This window comes from Ctenopharyngodon idella, chromosome 3 (genome assembly GCF_019924925.1).
Source record: "Ctenopharyngodon idella isolate HZGC_01 chromosome 3, HZGC01, whole genome shotgun sequence".
In the NCBI taxonomy this organism is placed as follows: domain Eukaryota; kingdom Metazoa; phylum Chordata; class Actinopteri; order Cypriniformes; family Xenocyprididae; genus Ctenopharyngodon; species Ctenopharyngodon idella.
In genome coordinates, this window is record NC_067222.1 from 52,911,118 (window position 1) to 52,932,781 (window position 21,664).

The following is a 21,664-nucleotide window of genomic DNA, read 5'->3' on the forward strand; positions in this document are numbered from 1 at the left end:
AAATATCTGATACTTCTTGCTCATCAGTAGTATCAGGGACAAAAAAATCTGCCCGGTATCTTGTGTGTCAGGACACAGACAGAGGCATATGGGTAAGTTGAACACACAAATTTATTAACACAGGGATGGTAGATGGCACGAACACAGGGATGGTAGATGGCAGGTAAGTAGATGAACAAGCACTATGCAACAGTCACTTAGCTGAGTATAAATAGAGTCTCTATTGCAGGAATGGATATCCAGAGTGGGGCTGGAGACTGGAGACTGGAGACAGGAGACGAAAGGAGGGAATCACAGGAAGACGTAGGTAAGTCACAGGTAAGGAGTCCATGTAAGTCTGACCAGACCAGACACTGTGTGTGGGGAGTGAACGTCTTTTAACTCTGTCTGGTGATGAGGTGCAGGTGATCAGAACTCAAGGGATTGTGAATGAGTGGGAGGAGCGTGGATGTCTGGTGACGATGGTGCTGGTTGTGTCTCTGTGACAGTACCCCCTCCTCCACGGGCGGCTCCTGACGACTGGATGGGACGAAGACGATGGGGTCTACCTCGACCCCGGGGAGCAGGACGATCCGGGTGGTCTGTGTGGAATTGCGTAAGGAGAGAGGGGTCGAGGATGTTGTGACGGTTTACCCAGGAGCGTTCCTCTGGGCCGTAGGATTCCCAGTCCACAAGGTATTCCAGTTGGGAACCCCGTCGTCAGGAGTCGAGGATCGCCCCCACCCGGAATATGTTCTCCTTCTCAGTGATTTTGGGAGGAGAAGGTACCACATCGTCACCAGAATCTGTGGAGGGAGAAGGCAAGGGATCAGTGTGAGGGTTTTAACAGGGATACATGAAATGATGGTGAGATACAATACTGTGCTGGGAGGTTGAGTCGGTAGGTGACTTCGTTGAGCTGCCTCTGTATGGTGAAGGGATCTATGTACCGGAGACTCAGCTTGCAGCAAGGCAGCCGGAGATGGATGTCCCTCGTGGAGAGCCAAACCTTCTGGCCGGGTTGGTACTGAGGAGTAGGGCCTCTTCTGGCATCCGTGTGTATTTTGTGTCTCCGGACTACCTGCTAGAGATGGACATGCGCTGAGTCCCACACTCTAACGCTCTGCTGTAACCAGTGGTTGACAGCTGGAATCTCCGAGTGCTCACCCGACCAAGGGAAGAGAGGAGGTTGGTAGCCCAGAACGCATTGGAAAGGGGTGAGCCCTGTGGTGGTTTGTCGAAGGGAATTTTGGGCATATTCCGCCCAGGAGAGGTATTGGCTCCAGCTGTCCTGGTTCCGGGGGCAGTAAACTCTCAGGTACCTCCCGATTTCCTGGATCTTCCGGTCAGTCTGGCTGTTGGTTTGTGGATGGTATCCAGAGGGCAGGCTGATGGACACCCCTAGGAATCTGAAGAAGGCTTGCCACACTCTAGAAATGAACTGAGGACCCCGGTCGGAGACAATGTCTTCAGGATGCCGAAGTGTCGAAAGACATTATGGGACAAAGCTTCAGCGGCTTCAAACACAGTGGGAAGACCCTTGAGGGGTATGAGTTTACAGGCCTTGGAGAATCTGTCTACCACTACAAGTGAAGCCTTTGGAGGCAGGCAGGTCGGTCATAAAGTCTATGCCCAGATATATCCATGGTCTTCATGGAATTGGCAGTGGTACCAGTTTACCTTCAGGTAACCTCCTAGGAGTGTCTGCAACGGTGCAGACTGAGCAACCCTTGATGTAGCGGGAGATATCCTGAGACATGGAGGGCCACCAGTATTGTTGTTGCAGGAGCGAGAGGGTATGTGCCCTGCCTGGGTGTGCAGAGCCCGGAGAGGTATGAGCTAAGTCCATGAGGGGCTGACGATGGACTGGTGGAATGTAGAGGAGCCCCTCAGGACCTCCTGGCGGAGCTGGTTCCAGGTGGTTAACTTCGGTGATGCGTTGGTTGATGTACCACTGTATGGGACTTGACGATCATGGCTGGAGGGAGGATAGGCTCGGGGTTGGAATTCTTGGGATCAGGTTAATACAGATGGGAGAGAGCATCAGCTTTGCTGTTCTTGTTCCCAGGGCGGTAGGAGACCGTGAAATTGAATCTTGTGAAGAAGAGGGCCCAGCGGGCTTGCCGTGGGTTCAAACGTTTGGCTTCACGGAGATATTCCAGGTTGCGATGATCTGTGATGATCTCGAACGGATGTTTTGCTCCCTCCAGCCAGTGTCTCCATTCCTCCAAAGCTAACTTGATGGCGAGAAGCTCTCTGTTCCCAGTATCATAATTTTGCTCTGCCGGGGATAGCTTTTTGGAGAAGAAGGCACATGGATGGAGTGGTGGTCGGTCACCCTGCCGCTGTAAAAGAACCACTCCGACCCCGGTGGAGGATGCATAGACCTTTGATGGAGAACGGAAGATCTGGATCAGGATGAACCAGGTTCGGAGCGGTGAGGAAAGCTTCTTGTAGATGATGGAATGATTCTTGGGCAGATGGAGTCCAGGATAGAGACTTGGGCCGGCCTTTGAGGAGAGAGGTAAGGGGTGCACTGAGGAGACTGTAGTTGTGGATGAAGCGACGGTAGAAATTTGCAAACCCCAGGAATCATTGTAGCTCCTTGACGGTGGTGGGTAAAAGCCAGGATGGATTCCACCTTCCTCTGGTCCATCTGGATGCCATGTTGATCTATGATGTATCCTAGGAAGTGCACAGAGGTGGTGTGGAACTCGCATTTCTCCAGCTTCAAATAGAGATGACATTGGCGGAGCTTTTCTAGGACCTGGGAAACATGTTGACGATGTTCAGCCAAATTACGGGAGTAGATGAGAATGTCATCGATGTAGACCACTACGAATCAGTTGAGGAATTCTCGGAACACCTCGTTCATGTAGTTCTGCAACACAGAGGGTGACAGTTTGGGAGTTCAGGTGGCGGTAATCTATGCACGGCCTCAAGCCTCTGTCCTTCTTGGCCACGAAGAAGAAACTTGAAGCGGCAGGGGACGTTGATGGTCTGATGAAGCGTTGATTGAGACCCTCCTGATTGTACTCCTCCATGGCCTTCTGCTCCGGGATGGACAAAGGGTAAACCCTACCTTTGGGTAGGGTAGCCCCAGGCAGTAGGTCGATGACACAGTCCCATGGCCAATGAGGTGGTAATTGTGTAGCCAACCGTTTGCTGAACACATCCTGGAACGCCCGGTATTCATGAGGAATTTCCACTTTGAGGTCTGTTTCACGACTTTCGATGGAAGTGGAGAGGACAGGTAGAACCTTGGAAGAGGAGGAAGAAGGTGGTGACTTCGAAGAGGATTTTCTGGGAATAGTTAAACACTTGGAAAAACATTCAGCACTCCATTTGAGAATCTCACCAGTGTTCCATTGGATACAAGGTTGGTGTTGATTGAGCCATGGGCGTCCCAGGATGATATCCGTGGTGGAACCTTCCAGCACCATGAATGTGACTTCCTTGGAGTGCATGCAGCCAATGCAGAGCGTCAGTGTGGGGGAGAAATGACGAACATGACCACGGCCCAGCGGTTTTCCTTGTATGGTGTGGATGCGGAGATCCTGTTGGCATCGCTTGTGACGTATGTTTAGTTTCTGGAGAATCTGGTTGCTGATGAAATTCCTGGCAGAGCCAGAGTCGATGAGGGCTTGCGCTGAAATACAGACATGAGAATTAAGAAGATGTACAGGTGTTCTGGTAAGGGGTGCAATGCGAGCTGGTAGCTGGATAGTACTCACCGTTAGGCGTGGTGGTCAAACCGGACAAATAGCTATCAGTTGGTCCTCTCCCCCACAGTATAAGCACAGACGAAGTTGTAATCTTTTCTGATGCTCCGCACGGGTTAATCGAGTAGAATCCACCTGCATGGGTTCAGGTGCTGGAAGGGCAACAGATGGTGTAGTGGGCAGAGGATTAACAGCGGGTAAGTTGAGATGACCCGCAGAGAATCATTGGGTGACCCGGATGGTTTTCTGAATTAGATTTTCTAAGCCCATAGTATCATCGTTGTTTAACATTATTTGTTTGACATTGTTATTTAAGCCCTGGCGAAAAGCAGTTATTAAGGCAGTTTCATTCCAACCGCTGGCAGCCACCAGGGTACGGAAACGGAGGGCATACATACTCACAGATTCATCTTTCTGGCGTAGGTTGAATAATTGGTCGTGTACAGAAAGCTCGGCGGTGTTTTGTCCGAAAACCTCTCTGAAATGGGCGAAGGAGGTAGTAATGGAGGCAGTTACTTGAGCATGGGATACCCAGAGAGGTTGTGCCCATTGTAGCGCTCGTCCAGCGAGTAGTGAGATCACAAATGCCACCCGCTAAGTTACCAAAGGTTGTGACAAAGGGTGCAGTGTTTGTGATCGGCTGTGGAAATGAGGATCGTACTGCGTTGACCAAGGTGGCGAATGGATCCGCAGTACGATCCCCACCTGTGTCCGAGGTGCTCTGCATGAGGTCTGGTCTTCTGTCAGGACACAGACGGAGGCAGATGGGTAAGTTGAACACACAAATTTATTGACACAGAGGCACAAACACAGGGATGGTAGATGACAGGTAAGTAGATGAACAAGCACTATGCAACAGTCACTTAACTGAGTATAAATAGAGTCTCTATTGCAGGAATGGATATCCGGAGTGGGGCTGGAGACTGGAGATAGGAGACGAAAGGAGGGAATCACAGGAAGACATAAGGAAGACTGTGTGGGAAGTGAACGTCTTTTAAGTGTGTCTGGTGATGAGGTGCAGGTGATCAGAACTCAGGGGATTGTGAATGAGTGGGAGGAGCGTGGATGTCTGGTGACGATGGTGCTGTCTGTGTCTCCGTGACATTGTGCATCCTTTGTCACAACCTTTGGTAACTTAGCATGAAGACCCTCTTCATCTCCATTATCACCAGCACCTACACACACATTTTCTCTTTTCAGTGCCACTACCAACTACACTTCCAGTTAAATTTCTTTTCTTCTGATTACTCATCCCTTCATCTGCATTTTCATCTTTGTTTTTCCCATCAATTGTTGTTTTGTTTGGTTCTTCACTAATCTCTACATTTTCAGTGGACATTGGTTCTTTCTACGATCGATTGCTCCTGTCTGCCTGCTGCTTAGAGTGGTTTGTGTCTATAACTCTGTATAGCTTTGTCTTGAATCTCTTACTTTCATTCATTGTTGCTTATATCATCATTACCTTATATATAATATTGCCTACCACATTAATTTGACGTTGCTAGCTTTTAATCTTTGAATCTAAATCGCTATTACAACGCGTTTGCATCTTGCTAGCTTGTTAACTTGTCATCAGTCTCTCGCGCGCTCATTTTCTTTTCAACGCGTTCATCAAACAGCTGTGGTAAGTCGGACAGTCTACAAACACGGTGAGTCATGTCATCCTCTCCTAGTGTTATATCCTGTTCTGTTTGCCACATGTTCAGCATAGCTTTCTCTGTCAGCGACGAGGGATTTACATGTCATAAATGTAGGGAAATAGTCAGGCTGACAGAGAAAATCTCAGAATTAGAGACACGCGTCCAAACTTTAATTGAGGATAGTAAGAATGTAAGGGCTTCAGATACTGTTTTGGATGCTACTAGCTTAGTGAACTCTGTACATTGTTCGGTTCTGGCTGTAGAGCCCGCGCAGCAGGGCACTTGGGTAACAGTGAGGCGGCCTAGCCACGGAAAACACCACTCTTCCATTCCAGTAAGAACATCAAACCGGTTCTCCCCACTCAGTGATACACCCACTGAGAATCCTGTTGAAAGTGCCCTAGTTATTGGCAATTCTATTACACGAAATGTGAAAATAGAGACACCAGCCACCATAGTCACATGTTTGCCGGGAGCCAGAGCACCTGACATCAAAGCAAATTTACAAGTGCTGGCTAATGCTAATCGTAAATACTCTAAAATTATTATTCACATCGGCACTAATGATGTTCGACTTCACCATTCGGAGATCACTAAAATTAACATTAAAGAGGTGTGTAAACTCGCAAGTACAATGTCAGGAAAAGTAATCTGCTCTGGTCCCCTTCCTGTTCGTCGGAGTGATGAGATAGTTAGCAGATTATCATCACTCAATGGCTGGCTATCTAAGTGGTGTCCGCAGAATAATATAGGTTTCATAGACAAATGGAAAAGTTTTTGGGGGAGACCTGACCTGTTGAAAAGATGGTATTCATCCCTCCTGGGATGGTGCTGCTCTCCTCTCTAGTAATATGGCACATAGTCTTAGAGCTGAAACATGACAAACTACGGCCCAGGTCAGGAAGCAGACAGACTGGCTAAACCGACCGTCTGCTAGCTGCCTCACGTTACAGAAGTCAGATAATTCCCAACACATAGAAACTCTTTCACCTAGATATTATCACATAGAGACTGTGTCTGTACCCCGAATTAGTAAAAACACAAAACTTCCAAACCCATTTAATGGTAAAAATTTAATTGATGTTCAACAAATAAAAAATAGAGATAATACTGATTAACAAATGATAAAGCTTGGGTTGTTAAATATTATATCCCTTTCTTCAAAAGCACTTATTGTAAATGATATCACAGACAATAATCTAGATTTGCTGTGTTTGACAGAAACTTGGCTAAAATCAGACGATTACATTACTTTAAATGAGTCTAGCCCTCAAGGTTATGATTACCGACACAATCCTCATCAGAAAGGCAAAGTGGGAGGTGTTGCTGTAATTTATAGTAATATTTACAGTATTAGTCAAAAGTCTTTCAAATATAATTCCTTCAAAGTGATGGTACTTTATGTAACATTATGTAAATTGACATTTGTGCTGGCTACTGTATACAGGCCACCAGGACACCATACAGACTTTATCAAAGAATTTGCTGATTTTCTATCGGAGTTAGTACTAGCTGCAGATAAAGTCCTTGTTGTTGGTGATTTTAATATCCATGTACAGGTGCTGGTCATATAATTAGAATATCATCAAAAAGTTGATTTATTTCACTAATTCCATTCAAAAAGTGAAACTTGTATATTATATTCATTCATTACACACAGACTGATATATTTCAAATGTTTATTTCTTTTAATTTTGATGATTATAACTGACAACTAAGGAAAATCCCAAATTCAGTATCTCAGAAAATTAGAATATTACTTAAGACCAATACAAAGAAAGTATTTTTAGAAATCTTGGCCAACTGAAAAGTATGAACATGAAAAGTATGAGCATGTACAGCACTCAATACTTAATTGGGGCTCTTTTTGTCTGAATTACTGCAGCAATGTAGCGTGGCATGGAGTCGATCAGTCTGTGGCACTGCTCAGGTGTTATAAGAGCCCAGGTTGCTCTGATAGTGGCCTTCAACTCTTCTGCATTGTTGGATCTGGCAAATCGCATCTTCCTCTTCACAATACCCCATAGATTTTCTATGGGGTTAAGGTCAGGCGAGTTTGCTGGCCAATTAAGAACAGGGATACCATGGTCCTTAAACCAGGTACTGGTAGCTTTGGCACTGTGTGCAGGTGCCAAGTCCTGTTGGAAAATGAAATCTGCATCTCCAGTTGGTCAGCAGCAGGAAGCATGAAGCGCTCTAAAACTTCCTGGTATACGGCTGCGTTGACCTTGGACCTCAGAAAACACAGTGGACCAACACCAGCAGATGACATGGCACCCCAAACCATCACTGACTGTGGAAACTTTACACTGGACCTCAAGCAACGTGGAATGTGTGCCTCTCCTCTCTTCCTCTAGACTCTGGGACCCTGATTTCCAAAGGAAATGCAAAATTTACTTTCATCAGAGAACATAACTTTGGACCACTCAGCAGCAGTCCAGTCCTTTTTGTCTTTAGCCCAGGCGAGACGTTTCTGACGCTGTCTGTTGTTCAAGAGTGGCTTGACACAAGGAATGCGACAACTGAAACCCATGTCTTGCATACGTCTGTGCGTAGTGGTTCTTGAAGCACTGACTCCAGCTGCAGTCCACTCTTCGTGAATCTCCTCCACATTTTTGAATGGGTCTTGTTTCACAATCCTCTCCAGGGTGCGGTTATCCCTATTGCTTGTACACTTTTTTTCTACCACATCTTTTCCTTCCCTTCGCCTCTCTATTAATGTGCTTGGACACAGAGTTCTGTGAACAGCCAGCCTCTTTTGCAATGACCTTTTGTGTCTTGCCCTCCTTGTGCAAGGTGTCAGTGGTCGTCTTTTGGACAACTGTCAAGTCAGCAGTCTTCCCCATGATTGTGTAGCCTACAGAACTAGACTGAGAGACCATTTAAAGGCCTTTGCAGGTGTTTTGAGTTAATTAGCTGATTAGAGTGTGGCACCAGGTGTCTTCAATATTGAACCTTTTCACAATATTCTAATTTTCTGAGATACTGAATTTGGGATTTTCCTTAGTTGTCAGTTATAATCATCAAAATTAAAATAAATAAACATTTGAAATATATCAGTCTGTGTGTAATGAATGAATATAATATAAAACTTTCACTTTTTGAATGGAATTAGTGAAATAAATCAACTTTTTGATGATATTCTAATTATATGACCAGCACCTGTAGATAATGAAAAAGACACATTAGGATTGGCATTTACAGACATTCTAAATTCTATTGGTGTTAGACAACATGTGTCAGGACCCACTCATTGTCGTAATCATACTTTAGATCTAATATTGTCACATGGAATCGATATTGATGCCGTTGAAATTCTGCAGCAGAGCAACGACATCTCAGGTCATTATCTAGTCTCGTGTATACTACATTTAGTCAAGGCTGCTAAACTGCCTCCCTGCCATAAATATGGTAGAACCATCACTTCTACCACTAAAGATCGCTTTATAAATAATCTTCCTGATCAGTTTCATCGCCTTAGCATACCAGACAGCTTAGAAGACCTCGATGTTGCAACAGAAACTATTGCCTCTGTCTTTTCCAGCACATTAGACTCAGTTGCTCCTTTGCCTTAAAAACTGCTAGATCTGCCTATTTTTCAAAACTTTTAGAAGAAAACAAGCACAACCCTAGGTATGTATTTGATACAGTGGCTAAATTAACAAGAAATAAAACTTCAACTTCTGATGTTTCCAAAGAGCACAGCAGTAATGACTTTATGAACTTCTTTACTTGCAAGAAAATTATAACCATGCAACCGTCTACTACAGTATCATGTCAGACAGTGCATTGTAGTGTCCCTGAGGAAAAATTCAATTCATTTACTGCTTTAGGAGAGGAAGAATTGTCTAAACTTGTTAAATCATCAAAATCAACAACATGTATGCTAGACCCTATACCGACTAAGCTATTGAAAGAGATGCTTCCAGAGGTCATAGATCCTTTTCTTAATATCGTTAATTTATCTTTATCACTAGGATACGTACCAAAAACTTTTAAGCTGGCTATTATTAAACCTCTTATTAAAAAACCACAACTTGATCCTAGAGAATTAGTCAATTACAGGCCGATCTCAAATCTCACGTTTCTGTCAAAAATACTAGAAAAGCCAGTATCCTCACAACTATGTTCCTTTTTAGAAAGAAATAGTATCTGTGAGGATTTCCAGTCAGGATTTAGACCGTACCATAGTACTGAGACTACTCTCATTAGAGTTACTAATGATTTGCTCTTATCATCAGATCGTGGTTGTATCTCTCTATTAGTGTTACTGGATCTTAGTGCTGCATTTAACACTATTGATCACAATATTCTTTTAAATAGACTCGAAAATTATGTTGGCATTAGTGGAACTGCATTGTCATGGTTCAAATCATACTTAACTGACCGTTATCAGTTTGTAGTAGTAAAGGAAGAGATGTCATATCGATCAGAAGTTCAATATGGAGTACCGCAAGGCTCAGTACTAGGACCATTGCTGTTCACTCTGTACATGCTACCCTTGGGAGATATCATTAGGAAGCATGGCGTTAGTTTTCACTGTTACGCTGATGATACTCAGCTCTATATTTCTTCGCGCCATGACGAAACTTACCAATTCACAAAATTAACGGAATGCATAGCTGATATAAAAAATTGGATGACCAGTAATTTCCTACTACTAAATTCAGAAAAAACAGAGATTCTAATTTTTGGACCAAAAACGTCTTCACGTAATAACCTAGAATACTGTCTAACACTTGATGGCTGCTCTGTTAAGTCTTCATCATCAGTTAGGAACCTGGGTGTGCTCTTTGATACCAATCTTTCATTTGAAGGCCATGTTTCTAGCATCTGTAAAACCGCATTCTTCCATCTTAAAAATATATCTAAACTACGACATATGCTCTCAATGAAAAATGCAGAACAGTTAGTTCATGCGTTCATGACCTCAAGGCTAGATTACTGTAACGCTCTACTGGGTGGTTGTTCTGCTCGCTTGATAAATAAACTACAGCTCGTACAAAATGCAGCAACTAGAGTTCTTACTAGAACTAGGAAGTATGACCATATTAGCCCAGTTCTGTCAACACTGCATTGGCTTCCTGTTAAACATCGTATAGATTTTACAATCTTGCTAATTACTTACAAAGCACTAAATGGTTTAGCTCCCCAGTACCTGAGCAAGCTCTTAATGCATTATAGTCCTTCACGTCTATTGCAATCTCAGAATTCAGGCCAGCTGATAATACCTAGAATATCAAAATCAACTGCAGACGGTAGATCCTTCTCCTATTTGGCACCTAAACTCTGGAACAATCTTCCTAGCATTGTTCGGGAAGCAGACACACTCTGTCAGTTTAAATCTAAAAACGCATCTCTTTAACCTGGCATACACATAACACATTATCAATTTATATTTTCAAATCTGTTAAAGGATTATTAGGCTGCATAAATTAGGTCAGCCGGAACCGGGAACACTTCCTATAACACCAGATGTACTCATTACATCAGAAGAAGAATGGCATCTACGCTTATATTAGTCTCTCTGTTTATCCCGAGGTTTACCATAGTCGACCGGATCCGGGCCGTATCCAGGTGAGATTGAGGACCTACGCCTTGACACGACCACAACGCACCCCTGAAGTATCAGCAGAGATTGAGTCAACTAGATCATCCATTGTGAAGGCCTCATCGACACGACAGCCAGTGGCACAGTTCCTCAACAAACTGTCCATACCATTGACACCATTTTCTTTAAGAGCTGCTGTGCAGCCAAAATTATATACCAGTTATCACTGTAAAGCTGCTTTGACACAATCTGCATTGTAAAAAGCGCTATATAAATAAAGGTGACTTGACTTGACTTTTCTCCAGTCTGTACACTAAGAATGACTTCAGTATCATTTACATTGTTTTCCAGGTGCATTTTATTATGTGAGCAAGCAATCTTTTTATGCCCAATGTCACCACATTTGAAATATTTCAAGTTTCCGGTACTCGCATAAATCATATATGATTTACCTTCATGTTTAATTTGGAAAGAAATATCAAGCGATGGTTGATCAAGAAACAAACACATGACGCCTAAAAGACAACACGTGTTTCAATGCTTCATTCCTACACCTCAACGCAATCATTTTCATTTTTCTGGCCATTTTTCCAAACCTCAACAATTCTTTTTCAATAGCACTGTTTGGTATAAAGGGGGTACGTTAGAGATCGTAACTTATACAGATTGCGACACAAGCGGTAGTAATGGGAAGTTCGGTTCTTTCTCCGCAAACCGGTTCTTTCAGACAGTTTGATTCAATAAACCGGTTGAAAAAAACGGTTTACTGGTTCTTTTACGCTCCGGCGTAATGACATCATACACGATGACAATGTCTATCGCGGGCCAGGATGAAAAAACACTTAACACATTCAAATATATAAAGTCAGTAATCATAACATCAGTCAACTAAAACATCATTATAATCTGAAGCGTTTCTTACAATTTAGTTTTGCATCTAAAGCATTCAAACATATACAGGCAGTGATGTGCAAACTACATTTTACAGTCATAATGTGAATAAATTAGTCTTCATCAGCGCAGAAACCATGATCCTCTTACATTATGATTTATTTGTAATTAAATAAACTTACGTTTCGCCATATTGGCCCCTCATTTTAGTCCTCTCATAGCATCAGTTGTCCTAGTTAACCGGTGCTGTGACAGTCATACTGTTCGGTAGCTTCAGATTACACGCTGAATCACGCATGCGCTGTACCAAAACTTGACTAATGAACTTTTCATTCTCTTGGAAAATTACACGCATGCGCAGTATCATCAGCTCATCGGTTCTCAAATTGGACATGTCCGAAAGAAGCAGTTCTCGGTTGTGCACTGATGATCTGAAAACCGTTGCAACAGATTCTTGGCTCGAGAACGAGAACGGTGACAGGCCGTGTACGTTCGTTCGTGTACGCCGCACATGCTCACTCATATCAGCTGCTGCTCGTGCTCATCATCATCAGTTCTTCACAGCAGGTTAAGTCAGTGTATGGTTGGAGTAACTGAATAACTCCGGGATGTTGGTTTATTTCGAGGTAGTGTCAGGCACGTCAAAAAGTGAATAACTTTAGTAATTTGTGGATTAGTGTTTGTTTACTGGAGATGCAAACTGTTTGAAACGATTCAGATCGATTTGGTGAACTGGTTCGACAGGTTGACTGAAAAGAACTGGTTAAAAAGAACGATTTGTTCGCGAACCGGACATCACTAACAAGCGGTGAAACAACAGTAAACGCTCCATTTATCCAAACCCCAATTTCAATTAGTTTACTCACCATACTTTCGTCTTTAAGGAAAATCACCACAGCTTTGTTCATTCTTCACGCTGAATTAATATATTCGTATCCAATTTGCTCACCAACCACAACAAGCACGTCTTCCACACTTGAATCAGCATCAGGTACTCACCTGATTCCATGAAGGAGCGAGAGTGAGGCAACACCCCCACTTGGGTGAGCCTTCATCTCAGGCCTCCGCCACAAAGTCTAAAACTTCCCGAAAACGAAATGTATAATACTCGAAATTAAATTAATCTATAAACTAAACAAAATAAAACATAAAAGAAAGGAAAAATAAAATTAAAAATCTTAGCAAAGTAGTAGAAAAACCCAACACTCCACTCACCCGTTTGTTGCTCCCATAACCCAAACATGCAAAGCGAGAGAGAGAATAGTAGCCATGTATTTAATAGCAAATGTCTCTTTTGTGATTTCAGATGACATTGCAAAGGACCTGGACCACCTTTCATTGGATGGAGACGTAGGTGAAAGAAATGCAAACATTCAGACAACAGGTGATGATAATGCATTTAATGTAAATGACCACACTATGTGTAATGATGCTATTCTAATTTGAGATTTGACTCATGTTAGAAAAAAACAAAAAACATTGGATTTACTTAAACCAGTGTCAATCCATTATTAAGCCAAATGAATTAAAGAAACTCAGGCAAACTGCTGTATGCAGTGACATTTAGTTTAATTAGATTTTTTTCCTGCATGAAATTTATACAAGCAGAAGAGGAAATGTCGGATGATGATGATAATGAAGAATTTGAATATGATGATAATGAAAAAGAATATTTTGAAGGTGATGATGATGATGATGATGAAGAAGATTATGAAGGTGAAGATGATGATGGTGAAGATGAAGATAATGAAGAAGGTGATGAGGATGATGACGATGATGAGGATGATGACGATGATGATGATGATGAAGATGATGATGAAGATGACGACGATGATGAAGACGACGATGATGAAGATGACGATGATGAAGATGACGATGATGATGATGATGAAGATGATGATGATGATGACGACGATGATGAAGACGACGATGATGAAGATGATGATGATGAAGATGACGATGATGACGATGATGATGATGATGATGAAGATGACGACGACGACGATGAAGATGATGATTATGAGAGCTCAGAATTATCCTCCGGTATGTGGGAAAAAAATTTCTAAGTTGTAAATAAAACAATGATTATTACCCAGTCAACAATTTGTCTCACAGTGATATCACCATGTGGTCAAACTGTGAGGTCACACTGTTTGGGGTGAGCTCATATTGTAGCCATAGTATGAGCACACAGTGAAAGCGCTGTGATGTTTTAGACCCACCCATGTTATTGTTTTAAGAGTGTTCTGAGAACGTTATGTTATGTTCTTGTAATGTTTTCAGTAGCTAGTTTTATTTTTGTTACCAGAATGTTTTGCTAAAAGGTAGGATAACATTCTCTAAAACATTCTAAACATGTTTAGTGGTAACATTGATGGATTGCTATCCCCTAACTTTCTTGTAAAGTTTTAGAAGGAAGTTTCCCAGCAGGCACTGGACTCCAATGTCATTCAGATGTCAAATTTTGGTTGAAAGTGAAAATATGGTTGAAATCAAGCTCCATCGCCATTAAACAACTCCAAAAACAGCACTAGCAGATTCAGTTATTACAAACGAGATAGACTTTATTTTTGTCAAATGTGTACAGAAGTTCTTATTGAGATTAAAACAAGTTTAGATGTTGAAGTTTTGAAAGTCAAACATCACCATAATGGTAACATCAAACCAAACTATTATTTTCAATAAATCATTACATTTTTTTTTCTGCTTTGGTGCCATTTTCACAAGCAATTGGTACATTTTAAAACTCTTAGTACTAAAATCACAACGGATCATTTCAGCATATTTTCAATTGTGTTAGTACAATACACAAAGTCACAAAGTATCTCATCTACACTGTTAGACCTTGCTGGGCTTTTTTACAGTAAAATACTGGCAACACTGTTGCGAGTGATTTACTGTTGATTGTACAGTTATTTACTGTAAACTACAGTATGTTACTGTAAAGATACCATGAACTAAATTAAAACTCGTTAACAAATTTCATTTGCAGAAACCGACTGCCTTAAATTGTCCCACTGCCATTTAAATTTATAAACTAATATTTATATTTTAATCATGTGAGCATTTTATTACTGTGAACTAATTTCATTAGTGCCCACAGAAAATATTTTAAACGAAGAGATTTTCACTGCATTAGCAACAACATAATCATCATCTCTTAAATAAAGCAACATGCAGCATTTCATCAACATTTCTTGATCTTCTCCTGAACTTAAGCACAGGCTCTACTCTTCAGCACAATGGTGACACACAAAACTTAATTTTACAGTAAACTACTGGCAACAGTGATTGCCAGTATATAACTGTTTCTTAACTTACAGTTTGTTACTGTTAAAATACATTTTGTGGGTGTGTCTTTTTATCTTACACCTTTAACACTTTCAACTCCACAGGAACATCCTCTAGTGTCCACACTACAAAGAGTAAAAGTAACATTGATGCTGTGTTGCAATAATTAAGTGAATGTGTAAGTGATGATTGAGCATTTATGATGAACACCTGCTGTTAACAAGCAGAATCTCTAAAGAGAAGAGGAACAACAAGAACAGAAAAAAAAGATGAGCAGAAACACAACTACAACTGTCTTCCAGCCATTAAGGCCGGAACACACCAAGCCGGTGGCGACGAAAGCAGACTGCGGGGTTGGCTCACGTCCGCAGCGTCTGGGTCCAAAGTTGCCCTGACACACCAAACCGATGCTCGACACCCGACGGCCGAGTAGCACGTCATTCTGCGCCTGTGTAAGAAGAAATGTCTTTCCGTACCAGCAGGTGGCAGTAGCTGAACGGCCAATCAGAATGATCAGATGACCGACGAGCTCCAATGCCAATTCAACATTTCGAATCGGCCGAAAAAAAGCCGACGAGGACCAACTTCAGCCGACGGTGTGGAACACACTGAGAAAACCTAGACCGTTGGCTTGGTGTGTTCTGGCCTTTACACATTATTACACTTACTACTGACCAGATTGACTTTATTTCTAGAAGATCTTGAGATTTAACAGAAGTTTAGATGTTGATGTTTAATTGAAAATGTTTGGTTTGATGTCACCATTAAGGAGATCAGTGTTTGCTTTAGTTGAGATCTTGACCCTTGACTTTTTAATATCAGTTTTTTTTTCTCCTCTGGCTGCTTTAACTGTTTTTGCAAACCACATTTATTATGGCAGAAACAAATGTGGAGGGAAAAAAGTGGTCATTGAGTGCTGATAGTTATGTATTGATGAAAATGTATAACTATCATATAGTTTCTTGATTCACTGTGTTTAATCCCTTGTGTTACATTTTTATCAGACTAAAGTTTTACATTATTATCACCACTGTGAAACTACAACAAGAATTCCAACAACAATTCGTTACAATGAAGAACTTTTTTAAACACCATGCAAAAAAAAAAAAAACAGCTACAACAGTTAGACACACACAGATATCAAAAATCAGCACACCAATCTCAACAATGGTGGCAATAAAAAGGACCATTCAGTTGAATATTTTATTCACGCTGCAGTGCATGCAGGGAGTTTTGTACTATGCTGGCACCCAGCATGCATTGCGACATTACGCCTTTAAATGTCACCATTGTTGAGATTCATATGCTGATTGTTGATGTCTGTGTGTGTCTAAGTCATGCAGTGTCTTATGCACTACATGACTTCAGTATTCTTCTAAATATCTGATTATTGAAACATTGCTGGCTCTCATGCTTTTAAATCACAGACATAGTATAATCAATAAATATAAAATACCCATGAAATCAAAGATTAGACACAGAAAGAGATCAGTGAATTCGATAAGCCCAAGATGACTACAACATCATCACAACAGCCAAAAACACCTGATCAACCTGGCTTTTTGTTGCCATAACAAATGTGTTTTATAAACACTCAGTTACAGCAGAAAAACAAATGACAAAGATTCAAGAGCCCAACTAAAGCAAACACTGGTCACCATGATGGTGACTACAAACTTTATTATTTTCTTTAAAACATCAACATCCAAATCTTTTAATTCTCAACAAGAACTTCTGTACATGTATACATGAAAGAAATAATGTCAAACTGGTTTGTAAACTGGTTTCACACTCAGTGTGGCTGAATTCAGTTGTAGTTCTTGTGTTTCTGCTCTTCTCATCTCTTTTTTTTCTGGTCTTGTTTCTCTGTCCTTCGGTGATTCTGCTCATCAGGTGTTCATCAGTGTCTGAATTCACTACCTTCATTTCATTCACTCTGTCAAGTGGACTATATTCGTGAACTAATGTAGGGAATAGTGAATGAGGATATAGGGTGTGATTTAGAACACAGTGTCGACTTTGAGCGATGTTAACTCTCAGTATATTCCTGTAGGCTATTTTCTCGAAAATGACAAATATTACCCAGAATGCATTGTTTTCTACAGTATATATCTGTTTTAATGGAAAATGGTATGTTACTGTCAGAATTTGGTCATATTTTTACAGCAAGGTCCAACAGTGTAATATAACAATATTAAAGGGTTATTTCACCCAAAAATGAAAATTCTGTCATTTATTACTCACACTCCACACCCATAAGACCTTTGTTAACCTTTGGAACGCAAATTGAGATATTTTTGTTGAAATCCGATGGCTCCGTGAGGCCTACATAGGGAGCAATGACATTTCCTCTCTCAAGATCCATAAAGGTACTAAAAACATATTTAAATCAGTTCATATGAGTACAGTGGTTCAATATTAATATTATAAAGCGACGAGAATATTTTTGGTGCGCCAAAAAAAACAAAATAACGAATTATTTAGTGATGGCCGATTTCAAAACACTGCTTCAGGAAGCTTCGGAGCATTATGAATCAGCGTGTCGAATCCGCAGTTCGGAGTGCCAAAGTCACATGATTTCAGCAGTTTGACAGTTTGACATGCGATCCAAATCATGATTCGACACTCTGATTCATTATGCTCCGAATCTTCCTGAAGCATTGTTTTGAAATCGGCCATCACTAAGTAAGTCGTTATTTTGTTTTTTTTGGTGCACCAGAAATATAATAATTTTTATAATATTAATATTGAACCACTGTCCTCACATGAACTGATTTAAATATGTTTTTAGTACCTTTATGGATCTTGAGGGAGGAAATGTCATTTCTCCCTATGTAGGCCTCACGGAGCCATCGGATTTAAACAAAAATATCTTAATTTGTGTTCCGAAGATCAACGAAGGTCTTACGGGTGTAAAACGGCACGAGGGTGAGTAATTAATGACAGAATTTTCATTTTTGGGTGAACTAACCATTTTAAATAAAAAAGACTGTTGGATGAGATTAAAAATGTACAAGGCATAGGCCTATTCTTTAAACATTTATTGATAAACTTCATTCGAATGCTGTCTAGGCAACATCGCGCACAATACAATAGGCCGCAATATGTTCATATGTCAATATGTTAATATCACACTTTTCCTTAATTAAAAATAAATATTATTATAATCTGTTTTGGAAAAAAAATCCTTTGTTGTTTAGTGGTGAGAATGTAATGAAACAAACACTTAAGAGATGTCTTTGTTGATTTTATTCTTGCAAGAGGTCATTCAATGCAGACACAGAGCTCCACAGAGAAGAACACCCTCATCCAGTGCTGGCTGACTTATATACCCCCCCTTATTGTTCCTTGTCACCCCAAACCAATCATAACACGTTACCATATACAGATCAGAAGAATAAGAAAAAGTAAATGGGTCTAAAATTTAGCAAATGCACTATTGAACTCCAAGATGTCTAGACAAACACATTTTTTTTTCTTTCTTTGCATTTTTTTTTCTTTTCCTCACTTCCTTTGTCAGTTAGAAGTGCTTCTTAAAATACAGCATAAGCAGTAATTTACCACTGAACAAGCTGTTTTAAATGTCACATAAGACAGAGAGAAAACAAATTTCAATGCATAATTTTATAAATCAAGAAAATTAATGATAAACAATAAAAATTCCTCTACATAATCTTATCCATTTCTGATAATTCCAGGTTGCTATGGTTGCACAGGTTGTTTACACATTTGATTCGTGGCCACGAGAAAAATATATCGTTCCCTCACCATATGATCTCGAGGCCACGACTTTACATCATTTGGCCACAACATAAGGATGTCATTACCTCAACAAAATGATCTCGTGGCCACAACTTCTTATCACGTTCCCACGAGTTTATATGTCATGGGAACATGATAAAACTAAGTGAACCAAACATGTCCCCTCCTGGTCACCGTACTATCAAACTTTTCACTTTTACAGTTCACTTATCTCTCTCTCTGTGTGTGTGTGTGTGTGTGTGTGTGTGAGAGAGAGAGACAGATGGATAGAGTACAAGGGAAAAGAAACAGTCAATGACTGTATAAAATCATCATTTTACATGATAGTATGCCATGTGATACTGTAAACATATTACCATAATAGAGACTGCCACATTACTGTAACTCACCCTTCATCTGTAAAGATCAACTACAGTATAGATTCAGTCATATGGTACAGTGAGATCATTTACTATATTGGCAGCACACTCTGCTCTAGCACAGAACATTATGACTGTGTCATACTTCACACCTTTTGATAACACACTGAATAGATATTATTACAAACATTATGGATTTTATGTAATTTAGATAATGTAAGACATTTGTAGCCTGTGTAACTAATTATTTCAGCAACAAGAGTGATTTGAAACATGTATCTTGCATTGTTGGCTATTGTATTAACTGATTGTTAAAAGTACTAAATTGAAAGAAGATCGTACTGTTGTGTTTCAGTGATTAAACCAAATGTTCTCATTACATATCACAATTATCTTGAGTTTTGAAACTGATTATGTGGAATGAAAATTTGTAGAACTAGAACGAAAGCATGAGATCAGGTTTTGAAAGAAAGCTGTGTTACAAATGCAATTACTTTTGTACTAAGAGTTTTGAAAATATACACCTTACTTGTGAAAATAGTACCAAAGCAAAAAAAAAAAAAAAAAATCTCAATAAGAACTTTTCTACACATATGACAGAAATAAAGTCAGTCTGGCTTGTTAATGCTGTTTTTGGAGTTGTTTAATGACGTTGGAGACTGACGTCACACAAATGTTTAGACGTCAACCCAATTGTGATTTTCAACCAAAATTTGACATCTGAACGATGTTGGAGTCCACGTTCAATAAAATTTCTAGCTGAGGTAGTCTCACATTGTGGCCATAGTATGAGCACACAGTGAGTGCACTGTGAGGTTACACTTTTAGATCATGTGACCATGTAGTGAGATCACTGCACTTGACCCTTGGATTTTCTCAAAAGACTTTCAAAAGTTTAGAGACGATAATAACACTAAACCCCAACAGTCAGTGATGAGATAATGCTCAGATGCTTTCATAATTAATAAGTAAAAGGCATCTGATTTCTGGCTTTTTTTTAACACAACACATGTGTGTTCTAAACACAGTGTTAAAACAACCAACAAAAGCTAATTGGAAAAATCAAGGTTTAAGAGCACAACGAAATGAATCTCCATTCAACAAAATGGTGACTTAAAAAATATTTAATTTTCAATTATAAATAAATAAATAAATAAATAAGTGAAGCTGGCAAAGCTGTTTTTTTGTTTTTTGTTTTGTTTTTTAGTTGTTTGATCATCCTCTGTTGAGATCTTGAGAGATTTAATTTAAATGTTTGCAGTTGATATTCCATTGGCTGACATCTGATCAACTATTATTTACGATAGAAATAAATTTGAATAAAAAAAGATTAACTAAGAAATAAGTCAAATTAGGTTAAATTAGTGTAAATGAACATGAGCTGTGGTGTTCACTTTACTTTCGTTATTCTAACTAAACTTTATAAGTTCAAATAACTACATTTGTCAAGTTGAAAGTACTTAAAATTCTAAGTAAATACAACTTAACTCAAAAAGTTAAGTTAGAAATTTACTTTTTTTTTTTTTTACAGTGTGTGAGACAAATTGTTAACAATGTTTTTCTACTTCAAAATTTTTTTTTAATTGAATGTGTCACTTGCTATTTCTTTGTTTTTCTGAGTGAAACTTCTACATCAAATTTATCTTTAGTGTAAAGTGCTAAATCGGACTGGTACTGAGTCGCTGTCAGTCTCTTTAGCACAAACACGCTTTCTTTTTAAATGAATTTAGCTCACTATAGATTGCATCTTTTCACAACTTTATGCTAATGCAGTTAACATCATGCTTTTACCACCCACATGTGAATAAGAGGAGAATAAGTATGAGAAGGAGCGGAGACGGCAATTGGAAGAGGAGAAAAAGAGGAAGAAGAAGAAGAAAAGGAAAAGACAGAAGAAGATCCTGATGGGGGTTGCAGTTGGAGTCGGTATAGTAGCAGTTGCAGCTTTAACCGTGGCTACTGGTGGTGGAGGAGGTGTAGCTGCTTTGGTCGCAGGTAAAGCTGCACTTAAACATGCAATTAAGAAGAAGAAGGGAAAAAAAAGCTGCAAAAAACGTACAAAATAAATAATTTGACTTACTAGGACATGAGAGTTTATATATAGTTTTCCCACACTTATTTGTCATGCTAACCTGATAAGTTGCATCCTTCTGTACAAAGGTCTTTGATCTCCCATTATTGTCATGGTGTCCTGAATGGTCACTAGTCAGTGTGTGTTGTGTTGTCTTTATTCAGCAAATAAAAGCTTGCAATAATTCATATGAAATGACATATGAATATTTATTTTTGCATTATTTTGTTCAGTTGTTCCCAGTTCTGCTTTATGTAACTGTCTTTACAACTATGAACTGCAGGTATGATCTACGTTATTTGTTTTAAATAAATACACATTTTGTTAAATAAATAATTAAAATAAATAAAAAACTGTCAGTTTTATATTAAAAAAATAACGTACTCGGTTATTAACGT

General features: G+C 39.9%; 1 protein-coding gene across 2 annotated transcripts in view; it reads left to right on the forward strand.

Moving 5' to 3' along the window:
* Positions 1-21,464, forward strand: part of LOC127508905 (prostatic spermine-binding protein-like) — a 48,386-nt gene extending 26,922 nt beyond the window's left edge. For both annotated transcript variants that reach the window (XM_051887401.1, XM_051887402.1), the window contains exons 3-5: positions 13,090-13,167; positions 13,464-13,826; positions 21,005-21,464. In XM_051887401.1, coding sequence (XP_051743361.1) covers positions 13,090-13,167; positions 13,464-13,826; positions 21,005-21,261 — 698 coding nt within the window. In that variant the 3' untranslated portion in view covers positions 21,262-21,464. The remainder of the gene's footprint in view (positions 1-13,089; positions 13,168-13,463; positions 13,827-21,004) is intronic.
* The last annotated feature ends 200 nt before the right edge of the window (positions 21,465-21,664 follow it).